Here is a 23,949-nt window from a genome sequence, read left to right on the forward strand (position 1 = left end):
AGGTCCAAAATTTGCACCATACATGAGCTCATTTGTCTTATTTTGGCTGCAATGCCATCATTAATTGTGAAAATAGCCCTTCGAAAAGTCCTCTGTTGGCTGTCGCTTCGGTGTGGCTTCAGCTAATCAGTTTTGATCAATGCAAACAATATTTCCAACATCCAGCTGTGTTAGAAAACACAATCTGACATAAGTGACATCGTCTTTCGCTGCTGTGTTGTTTTAAATAGAGAGAACATTTCACAAGTAACTTTAATTTTAAGTCTTGGACCTAATTCCTGAAACAAAAAGGACCAATAAAAAGATGTGACGCACTAAAAGCGGCCCATATTAAAATTAATTTAAATACTATTTTGGCTAATGCTGTTATCCGTGAATATTCAAATATACTTTTTATTTCAAGAGAGGTTAGAAAAATCGTGAAGCTCTACATTATTATTACTATTACTATTATTATGTTTTGATTTTTAATATTTAGATAGCCAAATTCTGACAGAAGAAAGTTGAATGTTCTGGCCAGTTTGTTATTTGCCTAACAAATGACAATAGGCCACAGTTTTTATTCAGAACTTTAACAGATTCCTATTTTTGTCTAATGATATAATATAAATTTTATTTTAAAATTAAGTATTCATATTTCTTCGTTCTAAATCTTTAGGAAATGTTTTTGGTTTATCAAGACAAGCTAATCCAGCTATGAGTAGTGCTTAAAATGTCACAAAAATGCAGTTTTTAAATCTCATAAATAAATAGAAAATTAGGCGAATAACATGAAAAATGTCCACTTCTTGAGAAAAAAAGAAGAACCCCTTTAACCAGGCTGGCAACGGGCCTGTAATAAATAAAAATGACTATATGTTAAAAAATAAATAGCAGTTCAGGTCGCAAAGCCCCTCCCCCTTCCTTCTCTTGCCCCTCCCCCTCCCGCTCACCCTTTACAGCATGAACTCCTAACACTTCAGTTGACTGAGCTGGAAACAGCCGATAAGCGGAGCGCGGAGATAACAGTAATGTTTTTACCCGTTCCCTAGAGGGGCTGTAGAAACCGACGAGTGAGTCCGTCGTGTATTTATGGATTTATTATCATTATGGCTGCGTTTCTGTGAGGTAAGACAGGTAGCCAGTCTCTCTCTCTCACAGACACACACACATTCACACGCACATTCACACGCACACGCGCGCGCTCCCTAAATCTGTGTGTTGACATTTTGTTTCATCTCACGGCTGTCGGGTCGGGTGTGTCTCATTTGCACCGTGTGACTTTGTAATTCACTTGTGTTTAACAGGGGCTATATTGGGTTGGTGGTTAATGTTAGCTGAAACGCTACATCGCTAACCGGATGTGTCTGTTACCGTTACAGCGGACGGGCACAAGAGCGAAGGGTCGACCTTTGGTTACTGAATTGTTAAAACGGTGTTGTATTTTCACAACTAGGTATTAAAGAAGTTTTTAGGGAGTTCTTTGAAACATTGACAAAGTAATCTGTAAAAACGGGATATGTTAATGCTTTTTTAAAGACATTTAGGTTCGTAGTAACCAATATATTTAGAAATGTATGATAACAGACCACATGTGTTTGTGAATGATCACCTGGTGTGTGTCATCAAGGTAAGGTTGCTTTTATATGCAGACTTTTTCCTTAATAATGTAATTTCAGGAAATATTATTGGCAAAATCTAATTAGTGAAATCATATTAGCTACAAATGACAAAGTACAATATATGCTAACTGTACCAAATTTGTAAACTAGTTTTCATTGATCTAAAAATGTTTTATGATTTCCTGATTCCTATACAGAGTAATCCCAAAGCGCTTAAGACATCCCAACTGCTGAGAAAAATACTTAATGTATATTATATTACAAATTTATTTTTGCTTTTAATTCCTTGTGTACTGTTTTATGTATAATCCTGTAATCCACTGTTTAATCAATAAAAAAATAAAAGCAATAATAAAATGGATTGAGGTTAAGTTGGTTTTATATTCACACATAGGCACTTTCTCCTTAATAATGTAGTTTCAGAAAAGCTTTGTTTGCGAATTCTAAATGGGGAAATCATAGTAGCAGCCAATGATTATCTAAGTACAACATTGTTTACAGTTAAATAAATAGTAGTGATGTTGTTTCGAAGTCACAATTTCATGCTAGTTAAGACTGAATATTCAAAGTAGCATGGTGAACAATATAGGGACTGTTAAATGAACAAATGTGCGAATATTACTTATAACTTTACCTCAGTATAAAAAAGACTATCAAAGTACATTGTTCACAGTCAAAAAATAGTGCTAATGTTGTTTTCAAGTCATACTTGCATTTGATTTCAGACTGAATATTCAAGGTAACGTGGTAAACAATATTGTGAGTGTCGCAAGTTGTCACTGAACGAATGTGCGAATATGAACACTAGTTCAATGTGTGTGTCGTGGTTTACAGTCGAATTTGACTCAGAATGTCGCAGAAAAGATATAAAAAGGCATAAAAATAAATAATTATATTGTAAATATATTTTATTCTGTTAGTACTAGGTGTCTTATTTTCTCGTGGTTTTATGTTATTAAATTGTGCTGAAAAGTAAATTAATGATATATTGGTGTATCATTGTTATTAAAATTGCATGCGTTGCATTATAATCTATAACACATGTAGTTTTTGTTAAATTTATTCTTTTTTGGTTGTGTATAATAATATATTTTTTGCATTGTTAAAATGTAATCATTTTCGTTAAATTCCAGGGTGTTACAGGGTCTTTAAAAAGTGTTAAATCTCAAAAGCTAAATTTTAGGCCTTAAAAAGTCTTAAATTCACTGAAATGTTGAGTTGTAGGTCCTAAATCTTTATTAGCAGGTCTTAATTTTCCTTTGTTCATGTATAGCTACCCAATCTGGCCATTAATACCCATACAATCACCAACAATCCTAATGTCAATAAAACTTACTTTTTATTTAAAATAGCATTTAAATACTTTACTTATAGTAACATTTCCTCTTACACACACACACACACACATATATATATATATATATATATGTATATATAAATATATATATATATATATATATATATATATATATATATATATATATATATATATATATATATATATATATATATATATATATATATATATATATATATATAAATTTACTGCTATGTTTTGTTCTATTCTTGGTAATGGATTTATATAAAAAAAATTATATAAAAAAAAAAAAAATTCAAACTAAATTATTATTGTATTACATTTTAATCATTTTAATAGGGCAAGTGAAAATCTTTTCCAACTAGGATATTCAAAACAAATCCTTAGCATTTATCCCTGTATAAGTCTAAAATTTAATTCATAATGGTCCTAAAATGTCTTGAAAAGTCTTAAATTTAACCTGCAGAAACCCTGAGTTAATATTTAACTATTCTACATAATTAACTCAGCCTTGCCCCTATCCATACATCTAATCTTGATAATATCCCTAACCAACAGTTAACACTTAACCTCTCACTAATCAAATTATTACACATCCATATGGATAAACCTCTCCCTAACCTTAGCTAAATTTTAAAGTGCTCATATCACAGCACTTTGGCCATCTTTTCTCTGATAAATGTGACCCACAAAATCTCTTATGCTGCACTGGTATATTTTGGCTTTATCTAAAAATACACTCAACGGGTCAAAATTAGTGATTTTGCTTTTATGCCGAAAATCATTAGAATATTAATAAACGATAATGTTTCATGTAGCATTGTTGCACTTCAGTTCGACAACTTTAAAGGCAACTCGGATAATACAGTAGATATTTAACAAGATATTCATCTCGACTAAATATTGTTTTAACAAAATATACATTTACACATGGAAAGCTTCTTTAGAAAGCTTTTGTGCGCTTCTTAAATGTAATTTTCCATCAGTTGATGCTGGTTTTGTGGTCTAAGGTCACAAATGTGCTATATTAGTAACCTTGCTTGCATACTAACCTGTACCAATACCACCAAACCTGTCCTTAATCTGAAGGAATCTAAATCTGTGCATATCACTAAACCTGTTCCAAACATCAACCGCTTAAGCTCTACTGCATATTTAGAAAACGTTTAGTAAATTTCCTAGTGTTTTCCTAGCATTGTTAATCACTTCAGATAGACAACTTTAAAGGCAACTCAGATTTTAGATATTCAAATAGATCATCATCTTCCTCTGAACCATATTCAGAGGAAAATGAGGAAATAATAAATTAACAAATGACACCCAAGTAAACCATTACTATTCTTTGAGCACAAACCCCCCCAGGGCAGTGCACGTTGGACAGTTTATCAAGGATGTACCACTTGATTTCATCTCACTATAGTTGTTAAAGGTGATATTTAATGAATCTTCTCTCTATCTAACAACTATTCTGTCCTTTTGAATCTATCAGATAACGTGTCACAGTGTCAGTACGCTGCTTTAATCTTTCGCTTTCACACTTGTACTTCATAATAACCTCAGATATTGTTGGTTGCTTCCTGTTGGTTGTGCACCTATTTTTATCTGGCAAGTTTGTCGACGCCATTATAACGACACAGATCATTCTGCCCATAACTAGGGCCAGACGGAATCTGTGGACATTTTTTGCTATTTCTGAGCAGAATTTTGGTAAAAATCTGTGGATTTCTGCGGAATTATTCTGGGAGTATCATAACTAAAACCTTAATATATAAAATAAAAATAATATCTTTTTAACTTTTATTTAATGTTTAAAATGCAAATCCAATTAGATTCACATTATTTGGTAACCAAAGCAAGTCTCTCATATAATATCTCTACTAAAAGACCGAAAATATTACTGTACAAACTGTACTGTAAATAAATCAGATGAACATTTTCATATTAGTCAATAATATTACTGAAATAAATTAAACTTAATAATTATAGATATTACACACATTTACTCAAGTAAATAAACAGAATTAACGATGGGCTAAAAATCTGCGGAATTCTGCGCGCGCAGATCCTGTGTGGGCCTACCCATAACTTATCTTTATTTGTTTATGATTTGGTTTTGGGTTAAACAAAGACTGTGCTGGTCAGGTAGTTGAAACGGCAGACTACAAATAGTTAATTCATAATAAATTAATTAATTATTCATAAGCCACCTACGACGAGGATGCTATCATCCATCGCGATGTTTCTAATTAGACATCGTACGATGCCAAATTGATCGACATTGCCCAACCCTAAATGGCATAACATATTTTCAGCTGATGAATTTTCTGTGACTGAAAATTCGGCACATCTCTAATATCAACACAATTTTTGATTCCCATTGTTGCACATTTCTGCTGTGTGATTGGCTTTTAGGTCAATATAGAGTAAAAAAGTCCAGAGCTTATCATAGTTATTAACATCAATTTTAACATGATTCAATATAATATCGTTTATCGGCTAAGCCCAATTTAACTTTTGTCCAATAAATTCTGTGTAGTAGTTTAAACTGTATCAGCGAATGACGAGCACAGATAGTAGTATGTACACAACAAAAAAACATTTGACCATTCATCATCTGAAAAACCATTGTTGACATCTGATTGCAGTCAGATGTGCTATATAAATGAACTTGCTTGCATACTAACCTGTAAATACCACTGTAAATGCCAATACCACTAAACCTGTCCTTAATCTGAGCTCATCTAGATCTGCGTATACCACTAAACCTGCACCAAGCAGCGACCCCTTAATCTCTGCTGCATCTTTAAAAATTATACTTAATAATTGTGATTTGTCTGAGTCTTTCATCTTATCTGAAAACCACCTCAGTGGCAGTGAAATTAGGTTTTGTTTTGTTTTTGTGAACACATGGTATATAGTATTGCAGGATATTTTTCACACGGTGTATAGACTGTACTCTATTTTCAAGTAACCTCAACATTGACTTGTGTCAACAACATCTGAATTAACTGTATTTACTCAAAGCAAGCGTATTTTTTATTACTGGTTATACAGGTTATACAGACTGAATTATCGGATCATGTAGAAACGGCTCCTTTTACCATGCTTTCAGCAGCTTTCAGTATCACAGAAAATATATCAACAAAATTGAAAAGGATCTAAGCAATAACCTTAGTAATAACTGGTAACTTTGGTGGTTTGGTGGAAACTATGGTCAGTCTGTTTAGTATTTGCAGTGAACATGCTTGAAATTTTGCCTTCAGGCCTGTTACAGCATGTTCAGAACAAATCTATATGAAGTAATATTTCTCTGACCTGCATTGAACTTGGTGAATAGAATTTGTATTAGACTTTCACTTAAATCTGCAGGGATTTAACTTTGGTGATATCAGCAATTGAAAGACTAAATTTATAATTTCCTGATTTTGTTTGCCTGCAGTTGAAGGCTGAAATTGTAATTATTTTTCAGATATTATTATAGTCATGTTTAACAGAGCAAGAACATTTTCACAGTATTTTCTCTCTCTTTTAAATCCCCTCGTCAGGCAGCGCTGGAGCAGCAGCGTGAGAGAGTGGACCAAAGTGCATTAAAACTTTACCAATCAGTATTTGATTCATTTTTTTGTGGAGTTGCAACAATGAGTCACACACAATGTCATTACAAAGTTCACGCACACACACAGCAAGGACACAAACACATAGCGCAGACACATACACACACACACACACACACACACACACACACACACACACACACACAAACGTAGCGCAGACATACATACACGCATAGCTCAGACACGCAGACACACACACAGAGAAAGAGAGAGAGAGAGAGAGAGAGAGAGAGACAGCGCGTTAAGCTTTGCACTCGTTTTGCACACATATGTGTCATGATACTGGTAATCTCCACTGCTGTATGGATATCTCTTATATTAATGTACTAAATAAACCTGATTTAGCGTCCACAAACCGCGATTGAAGCGTCTTCCTTTATAATTGTTCTGACACGCGGCTGTGCTGATTAAGTGAATCTGAAGTGAATCGCTGTAATTCATTACACACATGCTCTGTTTTAAAACATGTTAAACTTGTGAAACTCACTCTTGATCACGTTTGATAATGATCCTAGCGAACTGAACACACCTTTTATTCCCGGCTGCTTTGCGCATGTCCTCTCTTGATGATATGATTATACACGTGACTACCGGACATGTTAATGCGCACAGCTGTCAATCAATATTGGTGGGCGGGGGGACCGCACTCCTACGTAAAGTTGCGGTCGATCTGAAAACCGCTCCAATTGGTCCACCGTTTTTATGTTGTTAAATTTGAAAAAAAAAGGGCTGGGTGTGTTTATTTCACCCCAATATAACAGTTTATACACTATACTTACACACATTTCTGTCCAAACAGCTTGAAAAGTAGATTTTTCACCATAGGTGCCCTTTAAACGAAAGGGTATTAAAATAAGAAAAATACACAACTTACGACACTTTAATGCTTGCAGTTGTTGTATTTGCACCAGCTCTGCGATGAGTTAAATTAGGCTGTCCAGTCTTTGTGTTCAGTCCTTTACTACCATTGATTAAAACCTATACAGGCAGTCAGGCAGCATAATACAGAGAGTGGACCAAAGCGCATCAAATGATCGGTATAAAAGAATAATAAAAAGAATAAATATATACATTTTTATATTAGATGCACATCTGATGCTTGTATTTCCACCAACTCCACATCCACAACTTCATGCATTGGGTTAAATTAGGCTTTGCAGTCTCTGTGTTCAATCCTTTACTTCCACTGTATCTGTTCAGCTGAGGGAACGGAACCAACCCTGTGACGTCAGACACAGCGATAATCCAAGATAGCTGCACCCTAGGTCTAAAAGCTATAGGAAAACACGCCGTTTTCTTCTAAATGGTTTCATTAATCGAGTTTGTTTAATATATTTTCATTAAAGTGGAATCCAATGTACAAAATAATGTAAACTCGACTGAGTGCTTAATTTCTCTCTTAATATATTGCGTAGCCATACTTTTCAGGATAAAGAAACTATTGTATTAAATCACTAATTTATCGCAAACCGTTGCAATATGAATGTCGCAATAAGCACATTTGAAATCTTTTGATGTGTTGTTCAGCCCTAGTTTGTAGGATAGTTTCTCAGTACGCTGTGTTCTTGTGTTTTCAGGTGACTCGGCCCGGATGAAGCTTCTTGTGAGATGTTCAGAATGAAGTCCATGCGGAGCTTCATGTTTCTAATATGTCCTGTCATGGTGCTGGTATTCTTCTACTACTCCTCTGGTAGATTACAACTAAGAAACTCAGTCCAGAAATCTCGTGAGTATATCATTTACTCATCCTTTTCAGGTTTTTCCAACACGTGTGACTCTTTATGCATCACACACAAAAGCAGATCACTGATTTCTGTGTTTCCTTTTGAAGGGACAGAATTTCCATTTAGAGTAAATGTTTAACGGTTGTTCTCCACTCAGGTTGTTTCCATGTTAATCAGGTTTTCGTTTCTTTGAACTGTGAAATGTCACAGTTTTCTTCTCTATATTGCTTTGCTTTCTATTGTATGGGATTCCCCTACACATCACCAGTCGCTTTCGCTGTCTGTTATGCGGTTATGCTTCCTGTTTGCGATCAGATCACTGGTAAAGTCATAATCTTAAAATAAAAAATCCCTAAAAATGAAAGATCTGGTTTGCTATGATGGCCAGAGGAGGGAGCTAAGACCCTATCGCTGACCACATTTACCCTGTTAAATATGTGGGGGAAAAGTAGTAAGCAAGCCAGAATTTGTCAGCTTTGAAGACCAAGCGATACACAAACTAATCATTGCTTAATATTACTCATCACATGTGTTTGTTTACACGAGGAGTCTCTTCAGATATGATGTATATTTCATAAAGAAACCGCATGAATTAACATCTGTTATTGGTTGTCTGTGTGGTTTTGTGCATGGTACAGATTTGAGGTGGTACGCTGCTGTTTCACAAGTGTAATGCGGCACTACTAGTGTCATGTGTCAGGATAAATTTAGAAGCGGTTGTATCTGACGTTGCCATCACATCAGTGAGATGGCTGATGATTTGCATGTAGAGCTAAAAAGGAAGCTAATTTGATTCAGAATTCTTTGAAAAATATACCGTTTTGAAGTACAGTGATAAATTGAAGAAGTAAATGTTTTTAACATCATTAATGCTGATGCTTAGGTAGGGCTAGACAGAATCTGCAGACGTTTTTTGCTATTTCTGAGCAGAATTTTGTAAAAAATCTGAAGATTTGTCTAATGATGTTAAGAGTATAGTAACTAAACTTATGAAATTAAAAAGAAATCATGTTTTTAACTTCAAAATCAAACTGAAAGTGCTCAGGAGTGGCTTAAATAATGAGTGTATGGTTTTTTGGGTAGGGATTCATCATACATTCATTATACTAGTTTATTTTTGTTTGTTTATTTATACATTTTTTATGGTTTCATTCTATATACTAAGGCTGGGCGATTTGGCGTAAAATCTAAATCTCGATTAATTTAATATTTTGTCTCCATTTACACTGCCGATCTTGATGGTCAATTCCGATTTTCTTGCTGTATCTGATTTTTTTGATGACCAGCTTACATCATCTTTTAAAAGTGAGTCGTATCTGATTGTCTGCATTTACACGGCACATGGCAAAGGCACAATGACCAGGAAAAAAAGAGCAGGCGCTGACTGACAGCTGATAATAAAAGAGCGCTCTTTTCTCCATTCCTGTATTTTTAATGTGTTCGCAGGGCTTCATTTTTTACAATTATTTTTGACACGTTGTTTTACTATAGTTCATGGCAGAAAAGTTCTCATTTGGCCATCTTCCTTTAATCTAAGCCTTTTTAAACCAGTAGGCATTTTATAGTCATAACGTCCATGTCGCCATAATGTCCATGGCGTGATGTATGCAATAGTTTTATATTAGTTCATATGGGTTGCGTCTGGGATATTGTTCTCTCTCTCTCTCTCTCTCTCTCTCTCTCTCTCTCTCTCTCTGTCTCTCCCCCTCTCTCCCTCTCCCGTTAACATGCCTAAATACTTGTGCTACATGACAATATAAAAGTCCTCATGTAAGAGATTTAAGCATTGGGACTCTGCTGAAGTCTGTTCTGAAATGAAAGCGTTAGTGTTGACGTCATTCGCTATGGTTTTTAATGAAGTGCGACTCGCATTGACAGGTGAAAATCTGATCTGCCTGCTTACACTGCAGACACGATGGCATAGATCCGATTAATATCGAATAAATTTCCACATGTAATCAAGGACTGAATCTGATTTGAGTAAATCAATTATTTTTTTCCTGCTTGCATGTACATGGTCCATATCCAATCTGTGCATCATGGGTGAAACAAAATGGGAATTGAGTCACTTGAACCATGCAGTGTAAATGCAGCCATTAACTCAATCAGAGTAATGAACGATTATTTAATTAATTAATTAATTTATTTTTTGCCGTCATAGTTCACTGACAAGTTTTGTACAGTAAATATGCTCACATATAAGTGAGAGATTTCTGAATAAAGGGTGCATTTCTTGATTTTAAAATAACTGAAGTAAACACACACACTATTTACTATCTATGATTATTTATTGAACATCAGTGTCGACAACTGAAATTAAAAAGCACATCGCCTAAAACCAACGGTCACTTCCTTTAAAAAAGTGAAAATAAATAACTTGCACTTTTGGAGACAAAATATTTCAATGTTTTTCATTTTAAAAGTAGAAAATAAGCAGTATCTCTTCTAAATAAAGTAACTCAAATATTTTAATGTAAACAATAATTTTAGTGTAATAGAAAATATGCTGTTTCTAGGCATCTCTGGCGCAGCTTCCAATCATCGTCAATGTAGTGCAAACATGTGACATGTGGTTAAATGTTTTGAGAGGTACGCGGGTATGCCACTCTGCGGCTGTGCTGGTCCATATCTGTGTGTTCAACGCATAAGTATAAATCAGCGTTAACAGAGCGGGGTCACATGACTCCACACAGGGAAGGGAAAGTAATTGAAAAAATTGACCTGGAAAATTTTGATCGATTATAGGTTCTGAATGTCGGTTTCGATTACTTTTCGATTAATCGCACAGCCCTACTATATACATTCATGTTGTATTATTTGAGAAATATGTTGTATAACACATCTTTTTTTTTTCTCATTAACAGTTTCTTTTCTTCTCTCTATGCTGAATTAATAATAATTGTTGAGTTGACCTTGTGTTTAATATATTATTTTAGTATTGTGTATTCTAATGTGTAATGAGATCATAGTGTTCAAAAGAAACTCCACACGCACCTGATCTCCGTTACCCTGATCGTGTTGGGACAGCTTAAAGCAGGGGTCACCAATCTCAGTCCTGGAGGGCCGGTGTCCCTGCAGGGTTTAGCTCCAACTTGCCTCAACACACCTGCCTGGATGTTTCAAGTACACCTAGTAAGACCTTGATTAGCTTGTTCAGGTGTGTTTGATTAGGGTTGGAGCTCAAATCTGCAGGACACCGGCCCTCCAGGAACAAGTTTGGTGACCCCTGGTTTAAAGGAATAGCCATGTCAGTAAAGCAAAAACATGTCAGTTTTTTTTTTCCACATTTTTGGAGGGATTTGGACTGACTTTTGCTGTTTATTTAATGTTTACAATGCAAATCCATTGAGATCCACTTATTTGGTAAACAAAGCAAGTCTCTCATTTAATATATCCACTTAAAGACAGAAAAAAATGACATTACAAACTGTATTGTAAATAAATCATATGAACATTTTCATATTAGTCAATAATATTACTGAAATTAATTTAAAAACTGAATAAATTTACATTTACACAAGTAAATAAATAGACTCGATGGGCTAAAAGTCTTTGGATTTCTGCGCATGCATATTCTGTGTTGTCCTATACGGGTAGTTTTATAGATCGTTGTTAAATTCAGTTTAATTCACCTTTATTTTCTATAGAGCTTTTACAATGTAGATTGTGTCAAAGCAGCTTCACATAGAAGTTTTAGTTAAAGTTAAAGTTCAGTTTAGTTTAGTTCAGTGTGGTTTGACTTTCAAGGGGATAATTAAAGGGGTGTTAAATGGATAATTCACCCAAACATAAAAAAAAATACTCACCCTTAATTGGTTTTAAACCTTTATGAGTTTCTTTCTTCTGTTGAGCACCAAGGACATCCATAGTAGGAAAAACAAATACTATAAAAATCAATGGTTACAGGTTTTCAGCATTCTTCAAAATATCTTCTATTGTGTTCATAAGACTTAGGTCAGACAGGTTTGGAACAAGTGACGGAAGAGTATAAATAATGACAGAATTTTCATTCTTAGGTGAGCTATCCCTTTTTGAATAAAAATATTTATTTATTTTCGTTTAACATCATTAAAGCTGTCACTTTTGCGAGTTTAATGCATTATTCCTAAATAAAAGCATTTATTTTCATTCAGTTTTAAATAAAAATGCTTACTGAGGCTCAATTTTTGAATGGTAGTGTATATTGTTATATACTAGAAATGTGTGAGATTAAATGACGTAAATCTCACATTCCATTTATTAGATAGCGAACAGAAACACGAATCTATTGTTCAGACTTTGTTCTACCATAAATCAATCATTTGGCTATCAGCATTTGTCAAATGATCACATTATAAACCAGTTAACAGGATGTTTACAAATGGTTTTTGATTTGATGTTTTATAATCATTCATAGAGTTTCGATGACACTTAATAAGTGATACACGCATTTCTGTTTTTAACATGCAGTGGAACTGGAAATGATCTTTCTAACCAAGTCTGACCAGCATTTGTAAGTAATTTAGTTACACTCCGCTTTTTGGCTCATGCAACAAACAAGAGCTTTAGGACATTTTCAGTTCCACTGGGCTGTGTCACACTAAAATGTAGCCACAAAATGCTACCATATTTTTTACTGTGTAACTAGCAACATTCGTTTTCTCAGATGTGCAAGAACAGGAAATCGGCTTTTCTCTGCTCAATGCTCACAATGATGTTGTCATCGCCTCTGCAAGTTTTTGCATGTTTCCCTTTTAGATATGATGTTTTTTCCTGTCAATATTCTCACTTCCTCTTCAAAGTCCACCAGAAATACTTGAAATATATTGTCAAGCTTTTTTTATTCTGATGCTTTTCAAATTGTTTATCAGGTTGGATGAAGCAGCTGTTAATCAAGACTTTTCTTGTAGTCTTCAATCAAATCTGATTGTATAGATTCTTGATTACTATTTTTTTTTCATTAGTTAAGGCAGAACCTTGTGATCTAGCTGCACTTGAGATTCTCTAGAATTCTCTGCGTTCAGTGTCTCACACTGAACGCAGTCGACCAATCACAACAGACTGGGCCATCAGACCACTCAGCGCAGATTAGCATCATGCTAAGGAGGGGTTTGGGAACAAATGAATCACTGAACGAATCACATGGGGGTCGCTGGGATAATTAGGTAAAAAAAAAATCCATGTGATAAGACAATGAAAGTGTTTTTTGACCTTGCATGCATATCAGCCTGTTGTTGGAGACCCCCAAAACCAAAATATGACCTTTTTTAATGCATTATAGGGGCTCTTTAAAATATGTGGCTAAGAAATGGCTATTAACTTTTTTTTTTGGTGGGGCCAGTGAAAATATTGGCAGGGCAAGTAAAAATCTGAACCCTGCACTACTGTAGTTTAAGTACCAGTTATTAGGATATTGGCTGATTATAAGTATGTGTTCAACCTAACTACTATCTTAATAACTATCAAGTTTCTCAAGCAGAAAGGTTGGAGTTTATTAAAGCAAAAGTCATAGTTATAACAAGAATTGCACTTTTAAAATAAACTGTGACCTACGTTTAGTTAAAGCCACTGTGTAAATCCTTATATTTGAAATGATTTAATTAATAAAAAGCAAATTAATCAAATAAAAAATTAATTTGTTTTGTTAAAAGTAAAATGAAAGTATTGGTTATTCAATATTCAGTTGCGCTTTTAGTTTTTCGGCTGAATGGAAAAGTACTGTTAAAAAAAAAGATCTTTCTTGCATCAGTAATTACCATGTGATCTGATTAACTGGTTTCTTAGCTTTGCTTATCTTTCCTAATCTTATTTCAATTCTATTTTTTATTTATTGCTGCATATTGTGCTCCAGCTCTTCACAGTTTTTTAGGAACTACAAATGGTGGAAACTTCTGCTTGTTGTTCAGTTTCTCTCATCCATGTCATTTTTAAATAAATGCATAATTTGTAACCGCATGTACTGTAATGCACTGGCATATGTGTGTCTGTTTGCTTGTTTTGTTGTTTGATCTAATAACCGGTTTGAGTAAGTCAGGGCTCAGTGATGCTGTCATCATTCTTGTCCGGGTACATCTCCTAAAAACTGTTTACAGAAGACACTAAAATCATCTGACTTTACTCGGGCAGAGGTGATGATATGCTTCAGTGCGTTGAACTTACACTCTTGTGTTTCAGAGGCTGATTTGGATAGTTTGCTCTCCGTGGGACGTGTAGTAGCTTCAGGTAGAGGTTCACCCTATACCGTATCTGCCTACCTACCTACCTACCTACCTACCTATCAGTGTTGGGAGATTCAGTTTACACCATATAAATGTGTTATGAGGAGACTGGGTTGGTTGTCAAAAGATGTTTGTGTATGCAGCTTTTGAACGGTTGTATCTATAAATGAATGATTATTAAATAATGAATGCATTAAAAAAATAATGATGGATCATTGTTGACAGTCATTGTGCTGCTTTTTTTGTTAATTTATTATATGAAGCAATATTTTAAGATGTCTTCACTGACTTTTTTCATCAAAATAATGCATCCTGGATGTATAACAGTTTAAGTATAACTAATCTGTATAATGAGACATGCTTTTTTTTGAGCAACCTGTTTAAAACTGTAAAATACACTACAATTTGATATATAGATTGTGATTTTACATTGAATCTCCCAACATTTCGAAGCTTCTCCATTGCGTCTAGTACTTTAGCAAATTTCTCCCGCAAATTCAATACAAAGACATCTGCTGTGCTTCTGTCTGACCTAATAATGATGCTAAAAAAGAATTAATATTTCATTCTCATTAAATGTTTACTCATTAAAATGTCTAAATAGTGAAAAACATTCTTTGAATACTGTTAAATGCCAGTAGCAAAGTCATTCTCATGTTAAAGTCTAATATAGATTACAGTAAAGATACTATTATGAGCATTTTATCCCTGTTTCAGCATTATAGGTATACTAATAATGTTGAAACAGGGATTAAATGCATATAATAGTTATGATTAGTAAACATTAGTGGTGTAATGGATCACAAATCTCACGGTTCAGATCACATTATGGTTTTTAGTCACGGCTTGTAACTTTTTTCGGATCAGCCAAAAAGGGCTGACAAATGTAATTTGCTTTATATTTATTATAAAAACAGCACTGCAAAACTATTTTGTTTTATCAAACAGAACTTAGAAGCTGTAATTTGATTAAAAATAAAATGAAGAAATAATCAGCTGAATAATAATAAATTGTAAATTATTCACTACTTTGAAAAATTCACTTACTATTACTACTGCTGATGACGCTAAATGTTTAGTCTATATTTAGTATAAAATGCGTATTTAAATGTATATTTAGTCTCATTTTCAGTAAATGATTCAGTGATTCACTCAAAACTTTGTTTCATTGCTAGATGATCATTTTTAAAGAATTATTCAGTGGCATATTTTTGATGGCTGGTTGTCGCCACCTGTTGGCTAAATAATGTAATTACTATCAATTTTGAGCGTCGTTAAATGCATATGATGGTGATGTTAATCTTCACCATAAACATCTGTGGTTTTATCTAACTATAAACTGTTATTCCAGTACTTATGTGTTATTTGACTGTAACTTCATAACTCAAAAGAATAAAGACTAAATCTCTTAGGATTAATAATCATATGCAAATAACCATCATTTATAATTTATGTTGCGTGGGTGTTGAGATCCTGATCTTTTAATGATTAATCGTGCAGGCTAAATAATTAGTGACAGAAAACACCTTTAATAACCTAAGCAACCCACCACATCCCGAATAACCCACCACAACTTCCTCTGTCATCATTATATTTTACAGGTAAGCCTAAATGCTTTCATACATGTGATCTGAGTGACGCGAGAGATGATCTCTCTGTGATCGTTACAAATTTAGGATTAATCTACCAGTTAAAAAAATGTATTAATGCGCAGGTCACGTGTGTTCCTAACCGTGGGTTGTGATGTGTATGAATCACAGATCAACCGTGATCCATTACACCCCTAGTAAACATTAACAGTTGTATGTTTCTGGTAAAACTCAACGTCTGTCAGCAACGTCTGTGGCTTTAAAATAACAAACACCGTTAAACAAAAGAGTTTACAGCATGTAACTTTATGCGTTGTCTCATGTCACAGATGCTGTCAGTATAGAGCTTAAGCTGAGTTTGACCCAGAATATCTGCGTAGTGATAACAGCTGACAGAAGCACTGTAATCTTTGTAAGCGTCTCTGCGCAGTGATTTTTGGCTATGAACTAACACCTGCTGCTACTGCTGCTGCAATCTCTAATGCAACATCACTGCGGCACAAACACTCGAATGCAGGGACAGACCACACTTCTGCTCCAGAAACCCTGAGCTGTCCTGCCACTGACCCTCTTTCCCTTTTAACTCTTATTTCAGGTTTCTCTTATTGGTTTCTGTTAGGGCTGCACAATATATCAGAACAATTATCATATAGTATATGCAATATACATATCACAGACATGATAAATTACATAAATTTTATGCATTGGTTGTTTATTTAATTCTGACATATCAGATGGGCCCTTACTACGCATATTTAGACCCTCCTTCCCAGTAGTTGCTTTTCTGCTATTGGCTGGAGCGGCCTAAAAGGTAAACCCAGAGCTGAAAATTAAATACATTTGGCAAGACGAGAGAGAAAAATGAAAACGGTCAATCAGAGTAAGAATATCAGCTGAGGTTTTCACTCACTCATAGTGTTTTAAAGACTGAATGTTGACAATTTTTTAATCTGAATTGGATCTGAAAAATATATTTTACCTGTTTATTTTAATATCATTAAATAAAAATGTATAATTAAGCTAATTAATACAATTTTCGTATGTTATTTTTTCATATGGTATATATCAATGGTATTTCATAAGAAATATCGTGATCGCAATACTCGACAACAAGATTTCATATTTTTCCAATATCTTGCAGTCCTAATCACGATATTAGTATATGCATATTCTTTTATTTTGTTTGCTTTTATTTTGTTGCCAAGTTTTGGATCACTCAGATAAAAGAAACTATTAAAAACAATAATAAAATGATTTATTTAGTAGGTGGTGTTCTGCTATTGGATAGAAGGTGAACTTTGAGCTGAAATTAAATACTAAAGATGGGAGTAGAGACGAGAGGGGAAAATGGCAACAGCCAATGGGAGTCAGCCAATGAGAGTCAGAATATCAGTATCAAAGTTGGCCCATAGCCTTTGATTTACCGTGCCATGAGGGCATTCCATCTGAGATGACGGAGAATGATGGGGATGTTTCGAGATTGTCATTTCAAATTTAAAGTAACCCTTTGTTTTATTGTTAAAAGCTAACTGAAATTAAATATTAAAATTTAATGATGTTAATTAATCAGATTTTCTTCAAATGTACACACTGTCACCTGACAATGCAGAGACTTTGGTGAGCAAATTAAGTCAAAGGCAGATTGATTCAGCATTGAACTCCACTGCAATATGTTATCATTTGAAAAGTTATATTAATTAGTTAATACAATTTAAAGTAATGTTTAGGGATGCTCCGATGAGGGTTTTTGCAGCCGATACAGAGTACTGATTTCTTGTCATTGTGACCGGTTGATACCAAGTAGCGATTCTGATGCTTCAAGCTTTATAATGCAGTAAGCACATTTCCCCTTTAAGTATAAATCTTAAGAGAAGATCTTGCCTCACCTAACAGAACAAATGAAGGATGCTGCATATAATACCTAAACACATCTCTTATAGCCATTTAGGTGTGAACATGTCATGGCCAGAAGCAGCTTTACAGAAAACCATTCATTCATTTTACTTCGGCTTAGCCTATGTATAATATGCAGGAGTGCTTCTGTGGCTTCCTCAGCTTGTAAGCTCATAAACAAACACCTGCGATTGGTTCATGAGATTGGTCAGATTGGACAGCACCATCGAAATGAGATTATTGGCCAATCGATTGGAGCATACCAAGTAATGTTTCTCTTCATTTTGAAATATTAGGAAATAAATTAGGAAATTAGCCATGGCAAATTTAATGTAAAATAGTTTGGTTTATTTACCTTTGACCCTCAGGTCTCAATGATATTTGGTTTTTGGCACCCCTGGTCTAAATGTTTGTCTAAATTATCCATTATTACCAGTTTATTTTCTTTAAAAAGCTCCTAAAAATAGCTTTTCTCTATGGAAATGTTATAGCACAATAAAAATCGCTCTCGCAACACTCGTATGTATGGTGCAGCCCTATTTTCTGTCTTTCTCTCTATCTTTGTTGTATAAAATGCTCATGGTTTTTTTTTAGGTTTATCAGTTTCCTTTTGTTGAGAAGTAATAAATCTCCGTCATCACCTACTTTGATCTGTGGTTATATCACATTGTTCGTCATTCGGGTTATAAAACATTATTATTGGGTTCATTGAACCGTGCAGTCTAATGTTGTTGTCTGCTGTATCTAGTACAGTTATTTATATTGATCTCAATGACAAAGCATGTTATTGACTCTTTACTCCTTTTATCAGTGCACACATGGTCATTAACCTTTATTAGTTTTCATGGCACTCTTATCATTCCAGTTTCAGATATTGAGTAAAGAAGCTAAATATAACTGACCTCCATTGCTGTACTCATTGCATATACCACCTCATATTTACTTTCACTCAAAACCAAATCAGTATTTCATGTCCATTTTGCAAAACCAATCAATACAGCCATATACAGTATAACTAAATCACTTCTTCTGAAGTTTGTCCTGATGCAATCTACACAATTCACCAATCCTTGACTCGTGAATTTCAACCATTTTGAAATGGGATGTAAACAAAAACAATGGCATTTCCTGTTTTACATTTTTATGGCTTCTGAGAATCCATAAAGAGCCACATATTGATAAATAATGTTACAACAGCTGTTTTAACATGAAGTTATGATTGTATTGCCTCTTGTTACAGTTATGAAACAGTTGATGACAAGCAGCAAATGTTCATGGGCCAATGGCATGACCACATTGAAATGGTCTATGCTAGTGCTGTTATTGTGGAAGTGCTCAAGCAGGTTATTAAGTTACTAGAATAAATTAGGTGTGTTATTATTCAAGTAGAGGAGTATAAATGGAAAGATATTAACCAGATAACTCAACAAGATCCTGTTAACACATAGCTGCTTTTCTAAACTGAAAGTTATTTCAGTTGTTGTTTGCATTTGTGTATTTGCATGACTTTGTTTCTGAATTTAGCTTCTCGGCTATTCAGAGAAAACGAGGACGTTGACTGAACCCTGTTTAATTTGAAGAGTCGTTAAATAGAGATGCATCTCTTGTAGTCTATTCTGCTTGTCTTTTGGTTTGGTATGTGTGTATGCTAAACAAGTAAATTGTTTTTGAGCTACTTCACGTGCTAAACTTCTAATTTAATATGCAGTAATTTTAATAAACAAGTGTACATTGTCAAATTTGAACATGTATGTTTTGCATACCGAACCCACATTTATACTGTTACATCCAAAATAAGAAAATGTTTTGGGTTTAATTTCTTGTAAAATCTGTATTTTTTTTTTTCCTCTACTGACTGTGTATATGAACCACCCGTGTTGGTCTAACAGTAAACAACCCTTTCTTTCTACAACTACAAGATTCATTTCCAACTTTACAATCTCTCTTCTTTACCAGATGTACTTTTCTTTCTAAACTCTGCCCTCTCTTTTTCTTGGTGTAATGCAAATAGCAACCTAGCAACCATCTCCCTCTTCTTTCTCATGCAGGGGCATAGACTCTATTTGATTTGTTTTATTTCTTCTCTCTTTAGTGTACGACAAGCAGGGATTCCTTCTCAAGCTTGACAAAAAACTGTAAGTAACACATTGAGCATGTGGCATCTGTTAGTGTAAGGTTGTGGTCCTACATTGGCAGCGTTTATCACATTTCAAAAATGCATTGTTTTTCAGGCACGTTCTTGACTCTGCTTTCTCAGAATGCACAGCAGCAAGTCTATTTAAATAGATGATCTGTTAATTACTATTAAAAAATGAATTTACAAGAATATTAGTTTAAAATGAGCCAATTATTATCTTTTACAGCCACCTTAAATTATATTAAGTTTTAATATGAGAGAGAAATACTATAACTAAGGGTGTACTTACACTAGGCAGGGTTGTTTTGAACCATGCTCAGGCACGATTGTACCCCCCCCCCCCCCCCCCTCGGCCCACACTCAGTTTAACAGAAGAGAATCCCTCTCACTCTGTACTATGGAGATCGCTTTAATTCAATTGTTTTGTTTTATTTTAAGTCGTTTGATATGCAGTGACGTGTAGTTAAATATATTGCTGAACGGATCCACCACTTTTGAAGCTCATAAATGTTCATGAAAGTCATCTTGCTGCAGGTATTAGGAGGTTTACTGAAGCTATCAGCTGACGTGCAGCGTGGGGTTTGCATCTTTAATAAACTATGACAGTTCGTGTTCAATTAAAAAAAGATTAATAAATCCATATGAAATAGTACCTTAAATGTGAATGGTGCCTAAAGATGTACATTGCCCTCACACTTGTTCTGCATGATATTAGGAAATAAGTGAATATTGCAATTTTTTTGTTTTTCTGCAATATATTTTGCGATAAATACAATCTCACCAGATGACTTTTTTTGTAAAGAATTCATAACTTTTGCATTATTGCATAACACTTAATCAAATTGCAAGCATAGATGAATACAAAAATAATTAATCAGTGCTTTTCTGATTTTTAGAGAATCCATATTGTATTGAGACAGAGGAATAAAATAATTAAATGCAATATATACGCTGTATATTTATTGCAGATATTATTCAATCTAAATAAGATTTGTTATCTAAAGCAACAAACGTTGGACGTGCTTGTGCTTTTAAGCTCTATTGAAATGCCTAATAATTATCACAGGTCTAAAAACAAGCAAATGATAAACTTTCACTACGTTATGGATAAACTTTGCAATAACAAACTATTATATCTGATCAACTATAATCATAACTGGACATTGGGCCTGCCACGATGTGACTATTGCTGATGTGTACATTGCAATATCGATACTGAAATTATAAATTGTGCAGCCCTACTTCAACCATACCATGCCAAAACCCACCCAAATCGTGCTCTGGCACACTTCTTGTAGCCGGGCCAGGGCTGGCCATCTGATCCACACCTGGGCCTGATTCAGAGCACTCACACTTGCCAAACGAACCGGGAAATGGGGGTCAAATGTGTCTGGGCACGATTCGAATAGCCTAGTGTGAGTACACTCTAAATCCATTTTATGACACCAATGTATTTAGCAAAATTAAGAACATTCTCCAAACTATTTTTAAATTGATCATAAAATTAGAGAATTTTGATATGACTGTTGTAGTTTTCATCAAAATGAAAATCCTAATTTCAATTTCGGCAAAAAAAAAAGGCTCTAGTTATCATATGCATATATAGGTTGTGGTTCTGGTCACGCACAGAATTCAGATAGAGGTAGGAAGTAAAAAACTGAATGGGAGACGAAGGAAAATCCGTATTTTTGTGATTTATACCATATTTCAAAGGAGATATTAATAGAAAATAACCAAATATGTTGGACATGATCCTTATATCTTGAAGAGGACCGAGTTTTCTACTGAACTCAAATATATTTGCCTGTCATCGAGGCAGTAGATGCTGTATAAGCTATTACGGTACATGAAAAAATACTATACTATAGGATTTGGAAGCGTACCATAGATAATTAGTCGTAGTAATTATATTTTTGCTGTGGTACAACACAATTATAGTAATAAACAAATTATTCATTAGGCTTTCGTTTTCTGCACTGTAATTATACACCATCACAAATGCACCACCATTTACTCTAACGCTACAGTATTTATTACAGTTTATCAGTTTACTATGCTACATTATTCTGTTTGTATGATTTTTATATAACACATTAATATATTTACATAGCAAGGCCAGTATATAATCTTTATTGGTGCTGTCAAACGAATTATCACGTTCAAATAAAGTTTGTACACATGGATGTATTGAAAAAATGTTTATTACATGCCGCCTTTTCTTCCGTTTTTCAGACAGTTTCTTGAACTTTCTCCTCTTTATGAGCTAAAACTTATGAAAGTCCAAAAAAACTGTTCGGCATTTCTCATTTTGGCCGATTTTAAACCATTATAAACAACATAAAACAGAAACATTTTAATGTTCTGATAGCGATTCCGGTCCCACTTTATATTAAGTGTCCTTAACTACTATGTACTTGCATCAGAAAATAAATACAATGTACTTACTGTGTTCATAATGTATTTGAGAACACTTGTGGTGCTCTTGAGTTAGGAAAGGGGTAGGGTTATGGACAGGTTTGGTGGTATGGGTAGGTTTAAGAGTGGGTTAAGGTGTAAGGAATGGTCAACAGTGTATTTACAAAAGTAATTACAGAAATTAATTACAGATGTAATTACATACAGGTATTTAATCAAGCTTGAGTACACAGTAAATACATGTAGTAACAAATTATTAGTTTCTGTGTAAGTACATATTAGTTAAAGACACTTAATATAAAGTGGGACCGCGATTCCTATGTAGAAGAATGACTTCCTGCTGTCCATCTGAGTCTCGCGCATCATCATTGACTTCATGTGAAAACAACCTATTAATTCCCTTTATTGTAGGTTTCATGTAATATTAAGGAGTGGTTACTTATTTCAGTGTTTCCCAACCCTGTTCCTGAAGGCACACCAACAGTACACATTTTCAATGTCTACCTAATCAAACACACCTAAGTCACCTAGTTAAAACACAAGAAGAGACTCCAAAACCTGAAGTTAATTAGTCAGGTAAGGGAGACATCTAAAATATGTACTGTTGGTGTGCCTCCAGAAAAAGGGTTGGGAAACACTGACTTATTTAATATACACAAAAATGGGGAGTAATCTGTGTAATAATGCAGTCTTTTATGCTTCTTAAAGTGTTATATTCCTTTCTTTTTGTGTGACACACGATTGTTATCAACCCAGATTGTTCCATTTCAATTATTGTGTTGCCTCAAAAGGTAGCTGCCTGTGTAGGGCAGCCCTGCTCATTTGGTTTTGTAAGAGAGCTTCAAAGTATGTGTTCACTTTGGCCAGTACTGTCCAGCCATTTATCTCTCTTAATAACTTGGCCTGTTGTTTATTTGAGCTATACTTTGGAAGGATAATGAATGGCGCCCTAAAGCATGTCTAATGAATGATGTCTTGGCTCTTACCCAGCCTTGTCTGATTGTATCTGTATGGGAGGTCCGTTTACCAAAAGTAAAACATGGCTCAACCTTTCTTATTACCATTAACGCCCACCTGTATAAATGCCACTGTCAACAGGTCATCGTTATATGTCCAGCACTCACATTTCATCAACGTAAACTCACTAGAAAATGTCCATTTGCAGGCCTATGAATTAGCGGGTTTATACTGGCGCTTATATAAAATAAACTAGTCTTCAACAGCTTGTCATCTGATTGGGGGCCTTTATCATTGTACATTAATGCTATAGCTGCATTCCTCTCGCTCCAAACCCCGAAGAATTTGAGTAAGATTAGTCTCGGATTTTGTTTTTTATGTTCATTGCTTCCCTTACAGTAAGTTTAAACCCTTGGGGTATTTTGCATGAAATATTTCTGTTTTCCTGAGACCTAAAATGAATTTAAAGCTTCTTTTCTCACTTTACAGCAGCATTTCTTGTGT

At 34.4% G+C, this 23,949-nt stretch overlaps 1 protein-coding gene across 4 annotated transcripts in view; it reads left to right on the forward strand.

Annotated features, from left to right (window-relative positions):
* Positions 1 to 927: 927 nt before the first annotated feature.
* st3gal3a (ST3 beta-galactoside alpha-2,3-sialyltransferase 3a) overlaps positions 928 to 23,949 on the forward strand; it is an 82,600-nt gene continuing 59,578 nt past the window's right edge. Inside the window, exons 1-4 of one of the 4 annotated variants that reach the window (XM_056459364.1) lie at positions 928 to 1,107; positions 8,111 to 8,259; positions 14,411 to 14,458; positions 20,029 to 20,071. In XM_056459364.1, coding sequence (XP_056315339.1) covers positions 8,142 to 8,259; positions 14,411 to 14,458; positions 20,029 to 20,071 — 209 coding nt within the window. In that variant the 5' untranslated portion in view covers positions 928 to 1,107; positions 8,111 to 8,141. Of the gene's footprint in view, positions 1,108 to 1,235; positions 1,610 to 8,110; positions 8,260 to 14,410; positions 14,459 to 20,028; positions 20,072 to 23,949 lie in introns of those variants that run through there. The other 3 variants (XM_056459367.1, XM_056459365.1, XM_056459366.1) reach the window with 3 other exon arrangements.

Source organism: Danio aesculapii, chromosome 6, assembly GCF_903798145.1.
Source record: "Danio aesculapii chromosome 6, fDanAes4.1, whole genome shotgun sequence".
Taxonomy (NCBI): Eukaryota; Metazoa; Chordata; class Actinopteri; order Cypriniformes; family Danionidae; genus Danio; species Danio aesculapii.